General features: G+C 42.9%; 1 protein-coding gene across 4 annotated transcripts in view; it reads right to left on the bottom strand.

Annotated features, from left to right (window-relative positions):
- SPEG (striated muscle enriched protein kinase) overlaps window positions 1-21,113 on the bottom strand; it is a 2,620,794-nt gene that overhangs the window by 1,094,452 nt on the left and 1,505,229 nt on the right. For all 4 annotated transcript variants that reach the window (XM_069616880.1, XM_069616879.1, XM_069616881.1 and 1 more), the window contains one exon: window positions 6,620-6,724. In XM_069616880.1, coding sequence (XP_069472981.1) covers window positions 6,620-6,724 — 105 coding nt within the window. The remainder of the gene's footprint in view (window positions 1-6,619; window positions 6,725-21,113) is intronic.

A 21,113-nucleotide genomic window follows, 5' to 3' on the forward strand; every position in this document is an offset into this window, starting at 1 on the left:
GGCCTCACTGAACCCTTCGGCCCATTTGTTGTTTCCTTCTCCCAGTGACTGTGACCATCAGGGTTTAGACACCCTTTCTGTTGATTAACTGCTCCCATCACTCAGAGATGATGCATTGTAGGGCTCCTTGCCCTTCTGCCCATTCACTGTTTCTATCTTTCAACTGTCAGCCTAGAATCAAGGCGTTCTACCATCTTCTGCCTAATTACTGTCTCTATATCCAAATGACTATACGTCTAAGGGTTCATTGTCCCTTTCCGTGCATTTACTGTCTCTATCTACCAATAACTCTGAACCTCTGAACTTCCTCTGTCAATTCATGGCCCAGTTCCTGCAATTACTGTCCACCTCAGGACTCACTTCCCCCTTCTATCAATTCACTGTTCTCGTCTCCCACTGTCAATGCCACGGAATTTCTGAAACAATGGCCCCATCTCTGAGTGATGGTCTGTCACACTGTTGCTTCCTGGGGGGCCGCAGCTCAGGTCCACCTACCCTTTGTTGTCTTAATGGCCTCCCAAGAAAGGCTGGTGCCAGACTGCAGGGTCGATAAAATAAGTGTGCATCTCTCAGCGTCTTTCTGGTTCTGCAATTCCCCTGCCCACTCCCGGTAATTAGACTACAATGTCTGCCATGCCTGGTGACTAAATGTTGTGCACTTTGGCCATTTGCATTGGGAACTGTTTCTGCAGCATTCTACTACCCAGCAGCCAGGTCTCTTTGGGAGTTATCTAAGGTATGTGCTCTACTTATCTATCTGCTCACCGGGGATCACTGTAAACCTGAGACCATAAAGACAGTCACACTGGCATGTTTTTGATGTCTAAAAATCATCTGTGCTCATGTAGATCTATCAGAATTCATTACTCTTTACTGTTGCTTCTGGCTTTGGCTTGACCCCCCCACCCCTTCAACATATTTTGTTCCTCTTTATCAGATTTGGTGACACTCTCTTTCTCTGGATTTATCAGACTTTGAACCTTGGGCCGGCTTTTGAACTTCTCTGGATTTTGTTCTATACTTTTTGTCGCGCATCCTTGGTTTGGTGGATATTCAGACGGTTTGTTTCAAAGTTGGACTGTTAAAGATAGGGTGCTTCCTGTTTTATTAATGGAGCTGTCTGTCCCCGCTGCTACGATACCCAATGCACAGGTGCCTATTTATTCCACGTCCAACACTCTGTTTTGATCCTGTGTCCTAATATTTCCGCTTTGATTTCAAGCTTAGGCTGGCATACAGGTCTTTTTTTCCAGTTCCCACCACCTTTATCCCTGATCCCTTGATAATAGCGTATTCGCTGGTGATCTCATAAGAGGTACTGAGGGCTCTCTGCATGGGCATGGAATTCTTATAGCTTCTGGAATGTCCGGACATGGTCCATTTCAGGACTTACTTCCACCTTCCACCACTATTGCTATGTTCAAGTTTTGGTTTTATTTTTTTTAAATGTATTTTATTCATAGAAATCACAGGAAAGCAATGCATTTTTGGCGCAAAAATGTGTAAAGAATTTAACATTGATAACAGAGCAGAGGACATGGTTCCATGACAATGGGGTGAGAGATCATGACTTGAATACTAGATGTTGCAGGGGAAGGTGGAAATATAAACCAGGGATGAGGACAGGATAGAACAACATAGGAATGGGGTGGTGGAGAAAATGCTAAATTAAGGAAGAAGGAGGGATGGGAAAGTGTTATAGGGTTGTCCGTGAGGGTAGTGAGAGATGGAAGCAGGGTGATGGAGTAACGTATAGTGCTAGGAAACGGGTTCTTCAGAAATAAGGAGGGCTTTGAGTTGGATTTAAATAGTGATATAGCCAGAGTAGTACGGAGAGAGAGAGAAAGAGTATTCCCGAGTAGGGGAGCGAGGAGAGGGAGAGAGTGGTAATGAGAGAGAGAGCACAAGAGGCTTGAGTAGTGGCAAAGAGATGAGCTGAGGATGATTGTAATGAGCAGGTGGGAGAGTAGGAAGTGAGATGAGCGGATAGGTAGGATGGGGCAAGTCCATGGATAGTTTTGAAGATGATGAGAAGAAGTTTAAACGTAGCTTTTTTTACATAGATAGCGAGCCAATCTGGCGACGGAGATAGTAGGTAGAGCTAAAGCGAGAAAGAGTGAAAAGTGTGCAGAATGCTAAATTGAGGGCTTTGTCCAGAGGTAAAAGGGCATAGCTGGGAAGGTCATAGAGGAGACTGGCACAGTAGTAACATTTAGAAAGGACTAAGGAAAGGATACATAGCTCTCAACCTTTCATAGCCTTAGGGTGGATGAAAATACCCGATTTTGCATTTGGCGGGTGAAAGCCCATTGATTTCTATGGGCGTGTAGGGAGCTTGGCAGGTGAGAGAGCTGCCTAAGTGGCGATTGACACCCGCCAAAAGCATGTGAGTTGAGAGTTATGAAGATAAGCTGTTTAGCAGTATTGAAAGGAAGAAGATGGCAGATTTTTTTTATATTGAGGAGCTTGAATCTGGCTGCAGTGGCAGATTAGGAGATGAAGAGCGAGAAGTTGTGAGATGGGTCGAAGATAACACCAGGGTTACGAGCAGAAGCAGAGTAGGGAAGGTAGTCAGGAGAGAAGAGAAGAGAAGGAGCGGTAGAGATAGTCTGTTTGGCTGGGAAGTAGAGAACTTCAGTCTTAGTGGAGATGAGCATGGGCGAGGGAAAAGCCATCCAATATGTGATGGCGTTGAGACAGTTTGACAAACAAAAGAAAACAAGGCAACTTTGCCTTATCATAACTGGCGCTTCTCAGTTGGCCCCTAGAGAGGGCTGCAAGTTCCCAAAATATTTATATCCAACGTTCTCATAGAGTCAGAGCATCAGTTAGATCCGTGCAGTTTTGGCCAGGAATGTTTTATTCACATCCCTGTTTTTCTAATTAAATTTATTCTGAATGTGATCTGTTGGGCGATCATATTTTGCCATCAATATACATTTAGCCAATGCAAATCGATGTAAACCTTCATCAGGGCTGTATATAGGCTCTTGATTACATCATCAAGCTATGCATAGTCATACATTTGTCAATACAAGTTCATTGAATGATTTGTATACAATACATAAACAAATTCACACATACCATTTTGTTTGTCCCACGAATATTCAATTGGTACGCCAGAAAAAATTAATGAAAAACAGAAATTTTCATTTAGTATTAGTATCATGTAATCAAGAGCCTATATACAGCCCTGATGAAGGTTTACAACGAAATGCATTGGCTAAATGTATATTGATGGCAAAATATGATCGCCCAACAGATCACATTCAGAATAAATTTAATTAGAAAAACAGGGATGTGAATAAAACATTCCTGGCCAAAACTGCACAGATCTAACTGATGCTTTGACTCTATCAGAACGTTGGATATAAATATTTTGGGAACTTGCAGCCCTCTCTAGGGGCCAACTGAGAAGCGCCAGTTATAATAAGGCAAAGTTGCCTTTTTTCTTTCTTTTGTTTGTGGTTTATGGAGGTCCTTGTGCTATAGGACCTGTTTAAACTTGCAGCTCCAGGTCAGAATTATTGGAAACTAACTGAGAGAAGTACACATTGAATAGAAGCGAGTAAACATTGTGGTGCCCACCTCTCCGGTATTTTTTCTAGTTGAGACAGTTTGAAACATTTGACAACTGCTCATCGGATAAGGAGGTAAAGGGAAGAAGATCTGAGCGCCATCAGCAAAGAGTTAATAGGAGAAGCAGTAAGAGGAGATCAGGGCGCCAAGATCTGAAGCATAAAAACTGAAGAGAAGTGGACCAAGGGCAGACCCTTGGGGAACTCCAAAAGTAAAGGGGTGAGTGGGGAGGTAAGGTGAGGGTGTTCCAAAACACCTGAAAATGCCGAAGGGCAAGGTATAAAGCAAACCTAGCAAGGGCCTTATCTCTGATGCCAAGGAGAGATAATATAGAGAGAAGGTCAGAATGGTTGAGCGTATCAAAGGAAGCAGAGAGATCTAGAAGAATGAGAATAGATGAACAGTTTGCATGATGTGAGAAAGAGATGAAGTTGCTGACATCAAGGAGAGGTGTCTCAGTAGAATGCAGAGGTCGGAAGTAAGATGGAAGAGAATCCAGAAGGTTGTTAGCATCAAGGAACTCAGTAAGATGATTGAATACTACTCGCTCTGGGATTTCGAAAAAATAGTGTGGTAGAAGAGCAATTTGATGAAAGTTGGGAGGACAGTTAGGATCGAGACCAGGTTTCCTAAGGAGAGTGATGACAGTAACTGACTGATAGGATGAGGAAAAAGAAGCATTATCAAGAGAGGGGTTGAAAAGGGAAGTAAAATATACAGCAACACTGGGAGCTATGTGCTTCACAATGTGCAGGGACAGTGGGTCAGTGGAAGCACAGGAAGGGTTAGCCATGAATAGTAAGGCAAGAATCTCACCTGGGTTGGTGGGCACAACAGAAGACATAGTAGTGGGAGAGGAGGTTAGGACTGGATGAGAAATGAGCAGGAGGAGGGGATATAAGGTAGGTAGCAAGGGTATTGTGATTGTTAAAAATTACAGAAGAGAGCAAGATCATTCGCAGAAAGAGTGTAGGAGATGGAGGGGGGTTTAGGAGGTGAGAGAAGAGTGTTGGTGGGTTTTTGGAGGTGCCCGAGTTCGGAGGATTAAGACAAAATGGGAGATAGAAGTCACGTTTGGCCGAGTTAAGAGACGAAGAGTAGTTTTGAAGAGCAGTGAGGTAGAGTTGGAGATCTGAGAAGTGTCTTGACCTTTGCCAAATGTAAAGCTTCTTCTGCATTCTTGTATTCTGGGTGCGGATGAGAGGTGTTATCCAGGGATATGGAGGGGAGGATTTAGGAGAAAATGTGGAAATAGGGTGCCAAGAGGAGGAGGGAGTATAGAGAGCAATGTGATGTTAGTGAAGGCTTCTTCAGTGGATGGAAAGTTGAGTTCAGCGTAGGAGGAGAGATAGTGGTGTAGGTCAGAGAGTTAGTCCGGGAGCTTGGAGGAGGGAAACTTGCACCTAGTAGCAGTAATATTATATGGAGAAAGTGAGGATGAAGCAAAAGGGGTGATTGAGGCAAAGACGATAGAGTGATCAGAGGGAGAAGGTGCTGCGGAGATATTAGAAGTGGAGAGTTGAGAAGAGATAAGAATAAGTTTGAAGAAGTTTCCATTTGAATGGGTGGGTAGAGAGAGGACAGAAGAGAGTGGGCGGTTAAGGAGAAGATAATTAAAGCCAGTGGATAGAGCAGCAGAGAGAAAGGGTAGATTAAAGTCACCAATGAGAATGAGGTTGTAATTGGGAGGGAAAGAGTTAATTAGTTGGGAGAGGCGGCCGAAGAATTGACCTTCCGGATCAGGTGGCCGATTGAGAGAGATAATATGGAGTAGGTTTTTGCGAAATAACAGCACTGGACAGCTCCATGTAACGTTTCAACGTTACAAAAACAAAAGCATTGAAATGCTACTTTTAACATGTAAAAGTGCATTTCAATTGAAACCAATCCATGACTATTGTCGACGGATTGGTTTCGAAAGAAATGCACTTTTCATGTTAAATATAGCATGTCACAGCTTTTGTTTCAAAACTTTTGTTTTTCGAAACTTTTGATTTTGAAACTAGCACTATAAACAATCTCTCAGTGAATGGCCATCAAAGGACACACTGTGTATTTATGCCAGTTCACTGTCACCATCTCTCAGTGATAGTTAACCCCAGGACTCGCTACCAATGACTGCCAATTCAGTGTTCCTATCTCCCTGTGACTGTCCACCACACATTCACTGTCCCCAGCTCTCTGTGGCTGCCTCTCTCAGGAGGCACTGCTCCCTTCTGTCGATTTACTGTTCCTATGTCCCAGTCACTGCCTACCCTAGGTCTCACTGCCCCGTCAAAACATTCACTACCCCCTTGTCCAAATGACTGCCTATCCCATGAAAATGTCAGTGCTCGCTACATCCTCTGCACATTCACTGCTCACATGGCCTATGGTCAGTCAAGGGGAAGGCTCATCGCTCCTTCTGCTATGTCACTGCATCCATTTGTCAGTGACTGTCCATCTCAGGGGCCACTGCCCTTTCTGGCCATTCTGTGCCCTTGTAACCCAATCGCTGTACATACAGGAGGTTCTTGTCCTATTCTGCCCATTCACTGTCCCTATATTCCAGTTACTGTCATTCATAGGTCTCACTGCCCCTACACTGCCACCTCTCAGTGTGTGTCCATGCACTGCCCCCTTTAGCCCATTCAATGACCTCATATCTCTGCAGCTATGCATTCGAAAGTGTACTGCTCACTTCCGCTCCTTCACAATCCTTTTCTCCAATTAATGCCCATTTAAGGGCGTTCTGCCTCCTTAATCACATACATAGTTTATTTTTCCCAGTGATTGTCCATTCCAAGGCTTATAGCCTCTTTGGGTCAAATCACCATCTCTATTGCCCAGCGACTGTCCATTTCAGGGTTGACACGCTGTGCTAGATCCACCTTCTATTCATTCACCTCAGTTCCTATATTGCATGTCCCCTTAGGCCCATCACTGTCCCTGTATTCAAGTGACTATTTATCCCTGGGCTCACTATCCATTTCAAACTACTTGCCCTCCAAATGTGTTTGTGACTCCCCAACCAGTAGCTATTCTCTTTTGTGACAGTTACCTATTGCAGAGTCCAGCCTCTTAGGTTTATTCCACTTCAGTGTGACAATTCTTCCAGTTACAGATGCCACGACTGGAGGTCCATCCGGGGGACTGGGAACCACATCTGCAAAAGTAGAAGAGAAATGGAAAACACAAGTATAGGTTACTCAACCAAGTGGCTACTGAAGTCCTAGCCAATAGTCCTCTTTTCCTCATACTGAGAATATTTTGGCCCGCAAATTCAACTAAGCACAGAAAACATACAATAAGGTGTATTACTTTGAAAAGGATGGAAGACATCAACATCTGCTTTAGCTAAGCCCTGTCTCGGTCAACTGACACGTCCAGTGGCTCACCACGGCACTCCCTTTCCTCTTGAACTAGCTATGGGCTGTATTTTTTAAAAAATAAGACAGAGGAAGGGTGTTTGGAGGAAACAGGACAATGGATTAGGTACAATGGCGAGAAATGTATACATACTTGCATGTCCTGTCCTTTACTTCTCTATTCATGGGAGAATCTCCAAGCATAAGTAAGTGAGAGGGTACAGCAACATTATGAAAAAGAATATAAATGCTTAACTTTCACCAAACAGACCTTTGAGAACTTCCTGACCAAATTGGAGATCTGCCCTTGAGCGTGTGGCTACAAATAGTGCTTGTGAAGCAAAAACATTTTCATAGATGATGTAGCAACCAGGGTTGATATGTTGGAGGCTGATGTAGATCCTAGAAGTCGTTCGGCTGCATTGATGTGTGTCTCTGTGGGTAGCTATTTTGGGGTTAGGAATGTGATTGTTGGAGAGTAGGCTGGAACAACAACTGGGACAGGTGAGCATCTCTTGCGGATGTGCTACCTGCCGCGACAGGCAGTGTTTTCCAATGTTGTACCTTCCACAGGCTGTAACATACCCATTCACAGTAGAGCCTATGATTCTAGTGAGCTGGTGTGGAGAGATATAAGTGCTTGGGTCTTGCCCTGTCCATCAACGTTCCTGCAGATCTTGTTCGAAGCATCCCTCTTACCACATCCCTTCTCTACCATAACAACTTTCTGCTGTTACCCAGTGATCACACAAAACAGATCCCCAATCTCAGAATATATCCCGGCAAAGACACAGCAAGGCACAGAAACAGCAACACCTGCAGTTATATTTAAACCCCTGAATCTTGGGTTATACACATTGGACCATCCCATGCTTTCAGTGGGATGTTGTGACCCACACTATGTCCATGCACATAAGGTAAGTGCCACCCTTCCTGTAACTGTCTGCTGTGGCGTCCCTTTATTCTTTATTTTTAAACAAGTTTTCATTGGATTTTTAAGTTTTACAGCGCAATATAAAATAACAACCCTTTCCCTCCCCCCAACAAAAACCCACTTTTACATTTCTGGAGAGCGAAACTTACAGAACTATTACATTAGGAAAACTAGGACAAAGATATGTCGTCACTGAAGTCCTACTTTTGTTTACATCATGATTTTCTGAGCTCCTCAACACCTCCCTCAACAACTTGGGTGTACTATTTAATAGTCTCCACAACGCTCTAAATTTCTTTCTATATCCAAGTACATGTCAATTACTGTTTCCCCTTATTACCTTCCCAAGCCCTCCCAGATCACCCCCCCCCTTTAGCTTTGACTGGAACCCCCATTCTTCATGGTACTAACCCACATTGTCGTGGGCTAAATATGTACATTTTTCCATTGTGAAAATGTCCGAAACCATTTGCAACCATTCTTTATCAGGTACTGATTGATTCTTTCATTTTTCGGCAACCACCAATATTCCTGCACCAAACATAGCTTCCCACATCCTCGGGAACTGATATTACTCTCTCTCTCTAGGGGGGAGGCCCAGTAAAATTTGTAGTGGCTTCAATTCAAGTTGAACACCTGTTACCTCCTTTATCGAACTTAAAAGTTCTGACCAAGAGATCTGTATCCTGGCACATGACCACCATATATGACTTAAGGAGCACACCTGCCAACATCTCCGAGGACAAAATGGGGAGGCCCCCATATACATTTTGGAGAGTTTCAAAGGGTCCCTGTGCCACCCATGCAACATCTTAAAATTGTGTTCCATCACTACTGTGGGTAGGTTTCCATTGATCGTGACTTTATAAATCTTGTCCCAAACAGGGTCTGGAATTTCTTCCCCTGCAATCCTGTCCCAATAACTTTCTAAAATTCTGCCTGCCTACTGAAGTGATAAGAACTTTATGTAATTTTTAAACCATCCCGTTCCTCGCTCCGAATGATACAGTATTTTTTCAAATGTGGTGTGGTTCCTCTCTAGTTGTTTGAGCCATCTAGGGTCCGTAATACATCCTTTCAATCACAAGAACTCAAAGACGCCTACGGCTTCTCCACCTAGCATTCCACAAACTTCTTCATACTCCTTGAACTTACCCTAATGAAATAGCTGACCGACCCTTTCCAAGCCACTATCTGACCATTCTTGCGATTTACGGAAACTTAAGCAGTTCAGATCCATGGAGTCACCCAAGCTCAGATCCATGGAGTCTCCCAATAGTGTACTCATCAGAGAGGGCCATGGAGATAGTTTCTCATTTTGTCCCTGTTTTTTCCAGACTGTCCATAGTACATCTAGTCGGGTGAGATCTTAGTCTGTTAGGGATTCCCTTGGTCGGTGTCCACAAGGAAACTCTAACTTTTTTAGGGTGTGCTACCAAATCCTCCAAGTACGCCCGATAATTAGTGTGGTTGTTTCTCAGATACTCCAACAATACATTGGGCTGGTTTGTATTAATTATCGAAGTCTGAGAACCCAATCTGACTTATTCCTTTAGTAGCATCAGTGTGGCTCTCTTAATTCTGGACTTTCCCCCCCTGCCAGATAAACCTATGAATCATGTTGTATAAGTTTCTGAAGAAAATCTCCGGCAGAGGCAACGGGATCTCATTAAACATATAAAGCGGTAGTGGGAGGATGTCATCTTGACTGATGTCATCCTCCCAAACCATGAGAGGATAAGCATACCCCATTTTCCTAGGTTCATTCGCAAGGTCTCAAGAATGGGGTCGAGTTAAAGGATCGTAATCTCGATAAGTCGTTGGACACTTATTCCTAGGTATATAATTTCTTCTCTTGCCACCCTCATGTCTAGTGCCTCCCTCTCATGTTCAAGGACTGAGCCCGTTTGGCGACTTGGAAGGATTTTGAATTTGATCGTATTAATCTTTAGACCAGTGAATTTGCCAAAAGTTCAAATTGTTGTCATCAAAACCTGAAGTAACTCCTTTACATCTCCCAAAGAACCCAAGATATCATCGGCAAATACTGACAGTTTAAATTCAATATCTCCACATTGTAATCCTTTAATTTTTGGGTTTCCTCTGATGGCAGTTGCAAGGGATTCTATGCCCAAAACATAAAGCAATGGAGACAATGAGTAATCCTGTCTAGTACTCCGTGATATATTAAAGGGATCTTTCAGAACCCCATTAATCTGGACCCTAGGTGTTGGAGACCTATATATATGGCTGCTACCCATCTCTGGGCCAGTCCACGTTTCTCCAGAACCCTCCACAAATACTTCCATCAACCCGGTCGAATGCTTTCTCTGAGTCCAGGGAGATCAGGCATGCGTCCAGTCCCTGTTCATTAATTAAATGGATGAAGTCCAATGTTTTCCTAATGTCGTTGGACCCCTGCCATCCTCTTATAAACCCTACTTGGTCTCTGTGTATTAAGGAGGGAAGAACCCACTCTTGCCGATTCCCAAGTAATTTGGCCAGAATGTTAACGTCTGTGTTTAGGAGGAAGATTGATCTATAAGAGGCACATCATTTTGGAACTTTCACTTCCTTGTGTATGAAGACTATTAACGCCCACAACATCGATTCTGGCAACACTCCAGTCTACACACACGGTCTAGGACTTCATTAAAAACTCTCGCCAAGTAATCCAAGATGGCCACCAAGCAGTGTAGGCACGTTAGTTAGAGCTGCATGCCCCACCGGAAGCTTAGATTTGTGCAAATCCGCTTTCGAAATATAAATATTACCAGAAACTTGCACCAGAGTCATGCAGCAACATTGGGAATGAGAGGATTTTGAGGAGGATTGATTCTGGAGGGTGTCCTGTGCCACACCTGACCCTTCTACTGTGAGATCGGAACTCTGTATTCCCCGCTCTTGCTTCAACTAGGAGGGAAGAAGCCCTGGCACCCACTGGAGTGGGTTGATAGTCTAGTGTGCAGCGGGACACGTGAACATAGTTGTGCGACCCCTAGAGGTTTGAAACAGCGTCCAATGCCTCAATGTGCTCAAGACGAGCTCAGCTGACTTCACCAGTAGCGGCTTTGACCAGGCAATGAGAACACTGACACTCCTGGCATCTGTTACGCTCACCTGGTATCCACGGGGACACCCACCCAGCCGTAGGGACTCTGGTATCCTTCTCTGCGGGTCCCAGGTGTGACCAGCGGGGAAGTTCTGCCTGGAATACAGGTGGGCAATGTTCAAGATTGGGCAACTGGGGTAAGCAGCCCCCCAACACCCCGTATGCCCGCGGCCCCTCTGGACCTCTCCTCACCTTGTTGTTAATTCAGGTGTGCTCTCCGTCCTGCCTTCTTGGCAGGGGCGCGTTGTCCTTTGCGGGCGAATGCGATCTAGTTACTTCACTGATGCCGGCCCACTTTGAGTCTTTTAGGTAGGTCTTATTGCTGTTGTATATTGTTTTTATTCTTGCATGCCTTTCTTAGTTTAATAAATGTCTCTTTCTCTTCCTTAGGTGCGCGGAAGTCCAATGTGATGCATTGGCTGAATTGGGTCGCCGGTAAATGATGGCGTATAAAGAGCGCTATGATGCGGTAAGTAGGCGCTATGCGCAGGGCTATGATGCCTTGCCTTTGCTAACCTGTTGTCTTTTCTTTCCCATAGATCGCGGTGCTCACCCGATGTATGAAATCCCGAGGCGATGCTGGTCGAGGGGCGACTTGCGAGGTAAGCTTTTCGGCACAATTCGTTATGTTGTAAAAGTGTGTAATGTCTTGTTTCTTCCTTTTTTTTGCAGATCCGTCGGTCCGGGAGACACGCTGATCCTAGGATGCTGTTCGCAGGAGCTGTGGGTGGCTAACGATGAAAATTACAGGTAAGCTGCTGCTGCTAACAATGTCCTTTTGTCTCTTTACAGATGCTGTTCTTCCGGGGTTCGCGGGTAGAGCTGAACACAATGAGCATCAGGTTGCAGGATTGCAAAGTAACGCGAAGCGTGTTATCCAAGTCGGATGTGGTTTAAATAGCTTCAAGAAAGTAGTCCAGGTAAAGTAGTTCCTAGGCTACAACACCCAAAACACTATACCGCATAGCTTGGTTCCAAGGAGCCAAGCTATGTGGATGCCTCCATGTTTGCTGGCACTTGAAATAAAGTAGTTCCCTAAACACAAGTCTTTATTAAGTATGAGCTTTGCGCCAAAGGCGCCAGGACTGGCCCCAAGAGGGCCTAGGCAAAGGATGCCTAAGTTTGTTGGAGACCCGAGCCAAGACCCCTCCTGGCCCATGGGCTTGCCAGGGGGGTTTCTGGATGTGGGTCGTGACAGCACTCCCCCCCAAGGCCCCTCTCAAGGTGTTCCTTCTGTCCGGCCCAGGTTTAGTTGTAAAGTTTCTATGATATTTTTTGATCAGACGTGGTGCATGAATGTTTTCACAGGGTTCCCAGGATCTATCTTGGGGTCCAAATCCTTTCCAATCAATTAGATAATATAGCTTGCCCCTTGAATACTTGGAATCCAGGATGCCTCTGACTTCGAATTCTGGTTCTCCGTCAATAAGTATGGGTTTTGGTGGTGCCCCAATCCGTGTACCGGGCTGCATTGGTTTTTAAAAGGGAAACATGAAATACCGGGTGGATTTGTAGGTTAGGTGGTAAATCTAGTGTAACGGCCGCTGGATTAATAATTGCCTTGATGGTGTAAGGCCCTAAGTACCTGAGTTGAAAGGTCCGGGTTCCCTTGATGGGTACAAATCTGGTAGCCAGCCAAACCTTGTCTCCTACCTGATAGTCAGGGGCTTTTTTTCGGTGTTGGTCAGCAAATTTCTTTTGCTTTTCTTTGGCGAGAATAAGATGTTCTTTGGCCTTTATGAAAGGCTGAGTGATGTTGGTGTGAAGGGTTTTTACTGCTGGCATTTCCAAACTGGTTGGGAGATCCAGTTCTGAGGTATGTGGGTGCCTACCATAAAGGGTATAAAAGGGTGTTTGTCCAGTACTGGAATGCAAGGAATTGTTATATGCGTACTCGGCTATCCATAGTAAGTCTTTCCAGTCTCTTAGTTCATGGTGCAACATGCACCGTAGGTCTTGCTCGAGGGTCTGATTGGTCCTCTCAGTCTGACCGTCTGTTTGGGGGTGATGGCTAGTGGATAGCCGGATGTCAATTTGTGCCATTGCACAACACTTTCTCCAGAAGTTGGAGACAAACTGGCTACCTCGATAGGAGATCAGGACTGATGGGAAGCCACATAGTTTAACAATACCATCCAGGAACACTGTGGCTAAAGTGGATGCGTCAGGGAGGCCTTTGAGCGGAATAAAGTGTGCCATCTTTGAGAATAAGTCCACGACTACAAGAATGGTGTTAAACCGTTGACTGGGAGGTAGGTCAGTGATGAAGTCGAGGGAAAGAGTGTGCCATGGAGTGGGAGGAATGTCCAAAGGTTGCAAAAGACTGGATGTTTTTTGTTTTTGCGACTTTTGTGCGCAGACTCCACAGGACTCAATATATTGGATGACGTCTTTATGCCAGGCAGGCCACCAGAAGTTCTGTTTTACCTTGGCTAGAGTCTTGGTGATTCCAGGGTGCACTTCGATCAGAGAATCGTGATAACCTGAAATGATTTGTTGTTGTAAGTCCTTGGTGGGTACATACAGATAATCCTTAAAAAAGGGTAAGTGATCTTTGATGGAATACTGTTCCCCCTGCGCTTGCCATGCAAGGAAAGTATCTGGATTCATGGTTCGTTGAATCTCGTTTCTCAGTACTACTTGGGTTAAGGCCGTAGTGAAGCCCAAGAGATTGGCTTCCGGTATGATGGGGACTGGGTCTGGGGTCGTATATACTATGTCATCAGTGCCTGTACGAGAGAATGCGTCAGCTTTTCCATTCTTGACCCCTGGTCGAAATGTGATGACATAATAATATTCGGCGAAGAAAAGGGCCCACCGCAACTGGCGTGAAGACTGGGCTTTAGCTGTTTTAAGATATTGCAGGTTTTGGTGGTCCGTGATAACTGTAATGGTGTGTCTGGCCCCCAGAAGGTAGTGCCGCCAGGCTTTAAAGGCTGATTCAATCGCCAAGAGTTCTTTGTCCGTGATGGCGTAATTAATCTCCGGAGGTGAGAATTTTGTCGACCAGAAGGCCACTGGATGTAGCTGGCCGGTTTCTGGATCTCTTTGTGAGAGGACAGCTCCCATTGCTATACTGGAAGCGTCCGTTTCCACGATATAAGGAAGATCTGGGCGAGGATGTCGCAGGATTGGCGCAGAGGTGAACCTTTTCTTCAGTTCCTGAAAAGCTTTTTCTGCTTTTTCTGCTTCTTCGGTCCAGGCACATTTTTTGTTGTTTTTTCGTAGCAATACAGTGATGGGGTGTACGACCTGAGAGAAGTCTGGTATGAACCGGCGATAGAAGTTCGCAACATGCTTTGTACCCCTTTTACTGACATTACTGACATTGGTGATGGCCATTTCAAAATGGCGTCTACTTTATGCAGGTCTATTCTGATGCCTCCTGGAGTAAGAATAAAACCCAGAAACTCAACTTTGATGACGTGAAAAAACACTTTTCAAGCTTTGCATATAAACAATGTTCACAGAGCTTGGTGAGGACTGAACGGACGTGCTTGATATGATCCTGTTTTGAGGTTGCGTACACTAGGATATCATCTATGTACACTAGAGCGCAGACATCAATTAACTCTCTCAAGACGTCATTCATGAAATATTGAAATGCTGCAGGAGCGTTGCATAACCCAAAGGGCATGACTTGATATTCGTACAAACCGTATTTGGTACGGAAAGCAGTTTTCCACTCGTCTCTGCTTCTGACCCGGAGCAGGTGGTACGCTCCTCGAAGGTCCAATTTGATGTAAATCTGGGCATCTTTGACCTGGTCCAACATTTCAGGGATAAGTGGCAAGGGGTAACGGTTCTTCACAGTGATCTGGTTTAATGCACGGTAGTCAATACAGGTTCTTAAGTCCCCTTCTTTTTTCGGTACGAAGAACAAAGGACTGGCTGCAGGGGACTTTGATGGACGGATGAATCAGTTTGCAAGGTACTGGTCTAAATAAGAGTTCAGATGAAGGTGTTCAGGTTCCGTAAGAGCATAGATTCTACCGCAAGGGACTTGAGCACCTGGAACAAGGTCGATCTGACGATCTGACAGTCATAGGGCCTGTGCGGCGGCAGCGTGTTTGCTTGGTCCTTCTGGAATACATCCGGGAAATCGTGGTATTCCTCAGGCAAGGTATCAGTTAGAATGCACCATTAGAAGAGAAATATCTCAAAAACTACATGCCACCACGCTAGCCTAGTACTTCCGAGCCCAACGCATACCAAGAGGACTTTGTGTATATCTGAAACCAACCCTTTGCAGAGAGAATGCTGAGTTTGTGAAAAAATGGGAACACATTTTAAACAAATGTTCACTGGATCTAATTCTCTTGACGATTGAAGAACTATCGAAATCAGTCAATAATTTGGACAAAGAAATTGAAGATCTATCAGAACAATTAAGCAAGTTTAAAAACAAGGAAGATTTGAATAAAATTCTAACAGAGGTCAATGAATCCCTAGAGAATTATAAGAAAGAAATAGAACAACGTAAAGTTCGTAAATTCAGGAGAGATACTTTGGACTATTTACAGGACATTGTATATACCTGGCAGGTACACTACGCTCAAAGAAGACCCATACCAGAGAAGAGACAACCACCGAACCCGAGGAATACTGAAGACAACACTAGTGATCTGAGCAGTGAAGCACCCAATAGTGGAGAAGATCGTACCAACGCAGAGAACATCCCGAGACAAGCTCCGAATCTACATACATCACAAGAAGCGACAACTTCAAACACGAACCTTCTTCTTCTTCTTTTTTAGAAGGAAGACAGCGAGAAGAGGCAAAAAGAAATCTAAGACCCAAAAAGAAACCGAACAACTAATGATTAATATTTCGAGCAAACCATTAACCAAAGAACAACTAGACATTCTCAATCTAGGATTGTCCTTTATACCCACACAGAACTCTAGTTTATTAGAAGAGAAGGTCAATTTACACAGATTAACCAGAAAAATGAGATTGAAAGTATTTTTCGACACTAACACGACGATGGGGGAACCAACTGTACCACATGAATATCTGGAAATAAAACCGAAAGGTACCTTCGACCCACAGGTGAATAGCATTGGAATAAGAATGTTCGAGGAACAAATGCAAAAGGACCTCAAGAGGGTCAGCTTCAATAAAATTAGGAATTACAACATCAGAAGACACCAAAGCCAACTAATTAAAGAATTAGCAGATGACCTGAGTTTAACTCTGAAACCAGCTGATAAGGGAGGGGCAATAGTCATAATGGATACAACATATTATGACAATGGAATTAAAGAATTACTAAATGACGAAGGAACCTATATTAAGGTTACACAAGACCCCACTAAACAAATAAAGGACATTATCGAAACAACATTGGAGAAAGCTGCAGAGGAGGGATGGATCTCTGAGAAGACCAAGAAATTTCTCACCAAAGAATTTCCAATAACACCGGTATTCTACGGATTGCCTAAAATACACAAGAACCAACAAACACCACCACTACGTCCAATAGTAGCAGGAACTGACAGTATTTTTAACCCCTTGGCAGTCTATGTAGATAAGGCCTTACAACCATTAGTCCAGACCACTACGACATATTTGAAAGATACCACGGATTTCCTAAACATACTGAAGAACTTACCAGAAATCAGGGAAGACGATACACTATTATCTTTTGATGTACAAAGTCTATACACCTCGATTCCCCACCAAGATGGACTGGAGGCCCTAGAATGGATGCTAGTTAACACCAACGAATGCACAGCGAATAAAGTCTTCCTATTGGAACTAAGTAAGATCATACTTGTCAATAATTACTTCAGATATGGTAATCAATTCTACATACAAGCAGCAGGCACCTCCATGGGGTCATCAATGGCACCCGCATATGCAAACTTATTCATGTACTTCTTGGAGAGCACGCGAATATTAACTGAACAAAGATGGATGTCCAACCTGGTAATTTGGAAGAGATTTATAGACAACATGTTTGTGGTCTGGAGAGGAACAAGGACAGATGTCGACTTATTTTTAGACTTCCTGAACTCAATTCACGATAGAATAAAATTTACCATGGAAGTGGGTACACCCAAATTACATTTTGTGGACGTTGAATTGGAGATAGGACCACAAGACATAACAACAAACATATACCATAAGAAAACAGATGTAAACAATTCACTACATTATCTGAGTCACCACCCAGAACACCTATGAGACAATCTACCATACAGCCAATTTCTACGCTTGAAGCATATAATCTCGACACCTACAACATTGGAAGAAGCAAATCTCACCATGACTGAGAAATACAGAAAACGGGGATACCCAAACAATATCATAGAGAGAGCCAGAGAGAAAACAGAGAGATTAACAAGAGAAGAATTACTCACTCCAAGAGTGAAATCAAATGAAACACCATTCATATATGCCTTAAAATATTCGGGACAAAGCCATCATGTCGCCAGGATGATCAAGAAGAATTGGAGAATTATTGAAATGGACCAACAGTTGAATAAATTGTTCCCTAAACCACCAATCATAGCATACAAAAGAGGCCGGAATTTTAAAGATCAGCTAGTACATGCTGAAAGACCACCAAAAGAGAAACAGATGTCTCTACAAACAAGAAAAACAGGAACCTTTGCGTGTTTAAACTGTGGACATTGCAACAACATAATCAAAGGCACCCATGTACGACATCCATACAATGGTATGAGGATTAAATTTAGGGATTATGCCACATGCAACACGAAATCTGTGATCTATGGACTTAGTTGTCCATGTGGAATATTTTACATTGGTCAAACGAACAGAAAAGCCAAGGAACATTGGCATGAACATAAGAGCAACATTAGAACTAAGAATATAAGATCACCAGTTGCACGCCACTTTAATGAGAACAAACACAACATTTCACAACTAAAGGTTATCATTTTGGAAGTAGTAAAAAGATCTCCACGTGGAGGAAATCATACTAAAAAATTAAATCAGAGAGAGATATATTGGATTGAGAAACTGGACTCCATGTCACCTAGGGGTATGAATGAAGAATACAACCTTGGGGTATTTCTGTGAACAAAAGGAAAGTGAATCTATATGTAGAATACATGCAATATAGACTACCATAAAAACCAAATAGATCTGGAATGTGGGTGGATCATAGATAAAAAGCATTATTAACAACTCAGATTACAGTACAAATTGATATAAATATGGTCTGTAAAGTAACTGGTGAGTCCAAGAAAGTATCAAGTACTAAAATGTGTATCTATTCTTACTGTATATAATATCTATGATGAAAAAAATATAGTTTAAATGAAAAAATGGACACGAATCATATTGAAATGTGGTAAATTCATGGAGATGAACGGGAATACATTATATATACAATTCAGAATGTACAGAAGAGAACGAACAATACATTATGACTAATGTCTAATGGTTGGATATACTTTCATATACTTTCATCTTCATTGCCAAGAAATGGTAAAACAAATTGTGAGCACGTTTATGATCTCAGAATTAACTTGAGACACCCCTGGTGAAAATATATGGGATTACCCATCATATAGTAATTTGCCTAATGACACCACAAGGGCCTTTTTAAACCATCCTTAAAGGACAAAGCCACAACTAAGAACAGCGGCATGTGATGATATCATCCATGCAGGTCGACAAACCATGAGATATTAACATAAACAACGAACACATCGAACGAACACATTGAACTAAGACAGAACGGTGGTGCGTATGATGTCATTGCGTTATCACGTGATGACGTCACACATAGAACGTAAATAAATAGAACGGCGGCCATTTTACGGCCGTTCGCACGCGAGGCTGCAGAATTTGGCGCTTGGGAGTTAGAGATACAGAGACTTCTGTTTGACAAGGTAAATGCTGGAGATAGAAAATAGAGTTTTACATGTATGATGACATTGACCTTAAGTTCAACCCCCCCCATTTTTAAGAGGACAATATAGTGATAAAGGATTTTTTTCCCTTAGACCTAAAGGAGAGTTTTCAGATGAACCAAATTCTGAATAGTGATCACGAAGGGCAATATTCAGCCAACATTAATTCATCAACAACCAAGTAGATAGGTAAGCAATAAAGTCTCTACAATTTCTGTAATACAATAACTGGGGAGACAGTTTACCACAAATTGTGAACTTTTATTCACAGAACGGTCTACACATTGAGATAATCAAAAGGGCATCATTGGCACTAGGAGGGACCTAATTGCATCACCAAGGGCAGCTTACTGCACAAGCAGTGGTGAGATTCCAAACAGAAGTGGGAGACACCATTGGAAGTATCACACAGGTGAATATTTTAATGAATCTAACTAAAGAAGTTAACATGCTAAAATCTGGACATCCCATCTGGGTATATATTTTTTTAACTGGATTAGTGTAAAAGGATTGAACTATTCTTATTTATCTGGTATTGTTGGCATTAAGTTGAACAGGCAATTCTGATAATGAGTGAGAAACCGTACTGAATTAGTCAAAATCATCTAGTTAATTATGAGATCATAATTAAAGTGACAGTGACAGTGAAAAACAAAAGAATAATGGAATTTAAAACCTATAAATCTAAATTGTTTATTATAGATGGAACTACAAGACCTTTGAAGAAAATAGACAACTCCTGAAGAAGGGGAGCATCAAACCCCGAAACGCGTAGAGACACAAGTTAACGGATTGTTATTCTAGAAAATATTGCCCAGATGGGTTATTATTGAATAATCAAACGTCATACTGTATATTGTCTATTTCGAATTGTGAAATGATCAACAAAGTAAAATTTGAAATTCAACAGTTTGGTATTATGTATGGTCTAACATAAATGAATAAGTGTGTATATATACATTTCTTTGAGTAAAGAATTTTTATAAGACAAGAGTTATTAGCAAAGTGTTCTTTTTGAATTACAGAATTGAATATATAGGAATCATTCACTAATTGGTTGTGTTCACAATACTTTTGGGTGTGCAGGGGACGGGAGAAATCCACAAGTGTGTGGTTATCTGTTGTCTATAGTAAGGTATTAGTTACTCCCAGGGTTGATGCTGTCGCTCTGGAAGTCGTAGAGATACTGAAAGCAGTTTTCTGTTCTTGATAATAACAGGCTGGGGTTAACAGGAAGGTTAATTTCTTTGCCCGCCAGTCAATCAAAGGGTTGTGAGCGACTAACCATGGCATCCCTAGTATGAGCCGGAATTGAGGTGTCTTGATGAGATCGAATGAAATAAGTTCCCGATGTCCGTCCTGGCACAGCAAGGTTATCTCGGCTGTGCATTGGGTTACGGGTCCGGAAGCGATTTCTGTCCCATCCACCGTAGTTACCTTGTCTGTAGTTGGCTTGGAACATAGGGGAAGCCCCATCTCTGCAGCCAGGTCTTGAGCTATATAATTACAACAAAGGAAGAGGACCCAAGGTTGGAGTCCTCCCGTCCCCTGCACACTCTAAGTCTACGCAACAGGGGCGTAGATATTTTAAGGTAAAATTCAAAATATTTGTTTTTAGACTATCTATAGGAAAATGATTTGTCGAGACTATTAACTTAGAACAGAAGAACAATCGTTTTGGTTTATTAGGTGTTCAAAAGTGGAATGAGCACCTATTTATTAATACATAAAACAATGTGTAGTCAAGGCAGGAAAAACACAACAACATTATAATGTCAACGTAAAGATGATTGATTGAGATTCCACTTTCTGTGGCTTGACGCGTTTCGAGGAGATTCCTCTTCTTCAGAAGCCTTTGTGGATCTACTGTCTGACTGGTAGTACAGGTATGGGGGTGTCTTGCGTATCCATCAATAACTCTCCAAAGAGGAAAATGCCTGCTCGTGCCTCGTGTGTCAAGGTCCAGATATATTCTATTCTGCTTGCCAGATTTTCTTCAAGCACTCATCAATGATTCCGTTATGATGTTTCCGTTTTAATTTGGCTCGCCACAGCATACACGAGCCAAATTAAAATAGAATATATCTGGACCTTGACACACGAGGCACGAGCAGGCATTTTCCTCTTTGGAGAGTTATTGATGGATACGCAAGACACCCCCATACCTGTACTACCAGTCAGACAGTAGATCCACAAAGGCTTCTGAAGAAGAGGAATCTCCTCGAAACGCGTCAAGCCACAGAAAGTGGAAT

Source organism: Ambystoma mexicanum, chromosome 9 (genome assembly GCF_040938575.1).
Source record: "Ambystoma mexicanum isolate Mex_15411 chromosome 9, UKY_AmexF1_1, whole genome shotgun sequence".
Lineage (NCBI taxonomy): Eukaryota > Metazoa > Chordata > Amphibia > Caudata > Ambystomatidae > Ambystoma > Ambystoma mexicanum.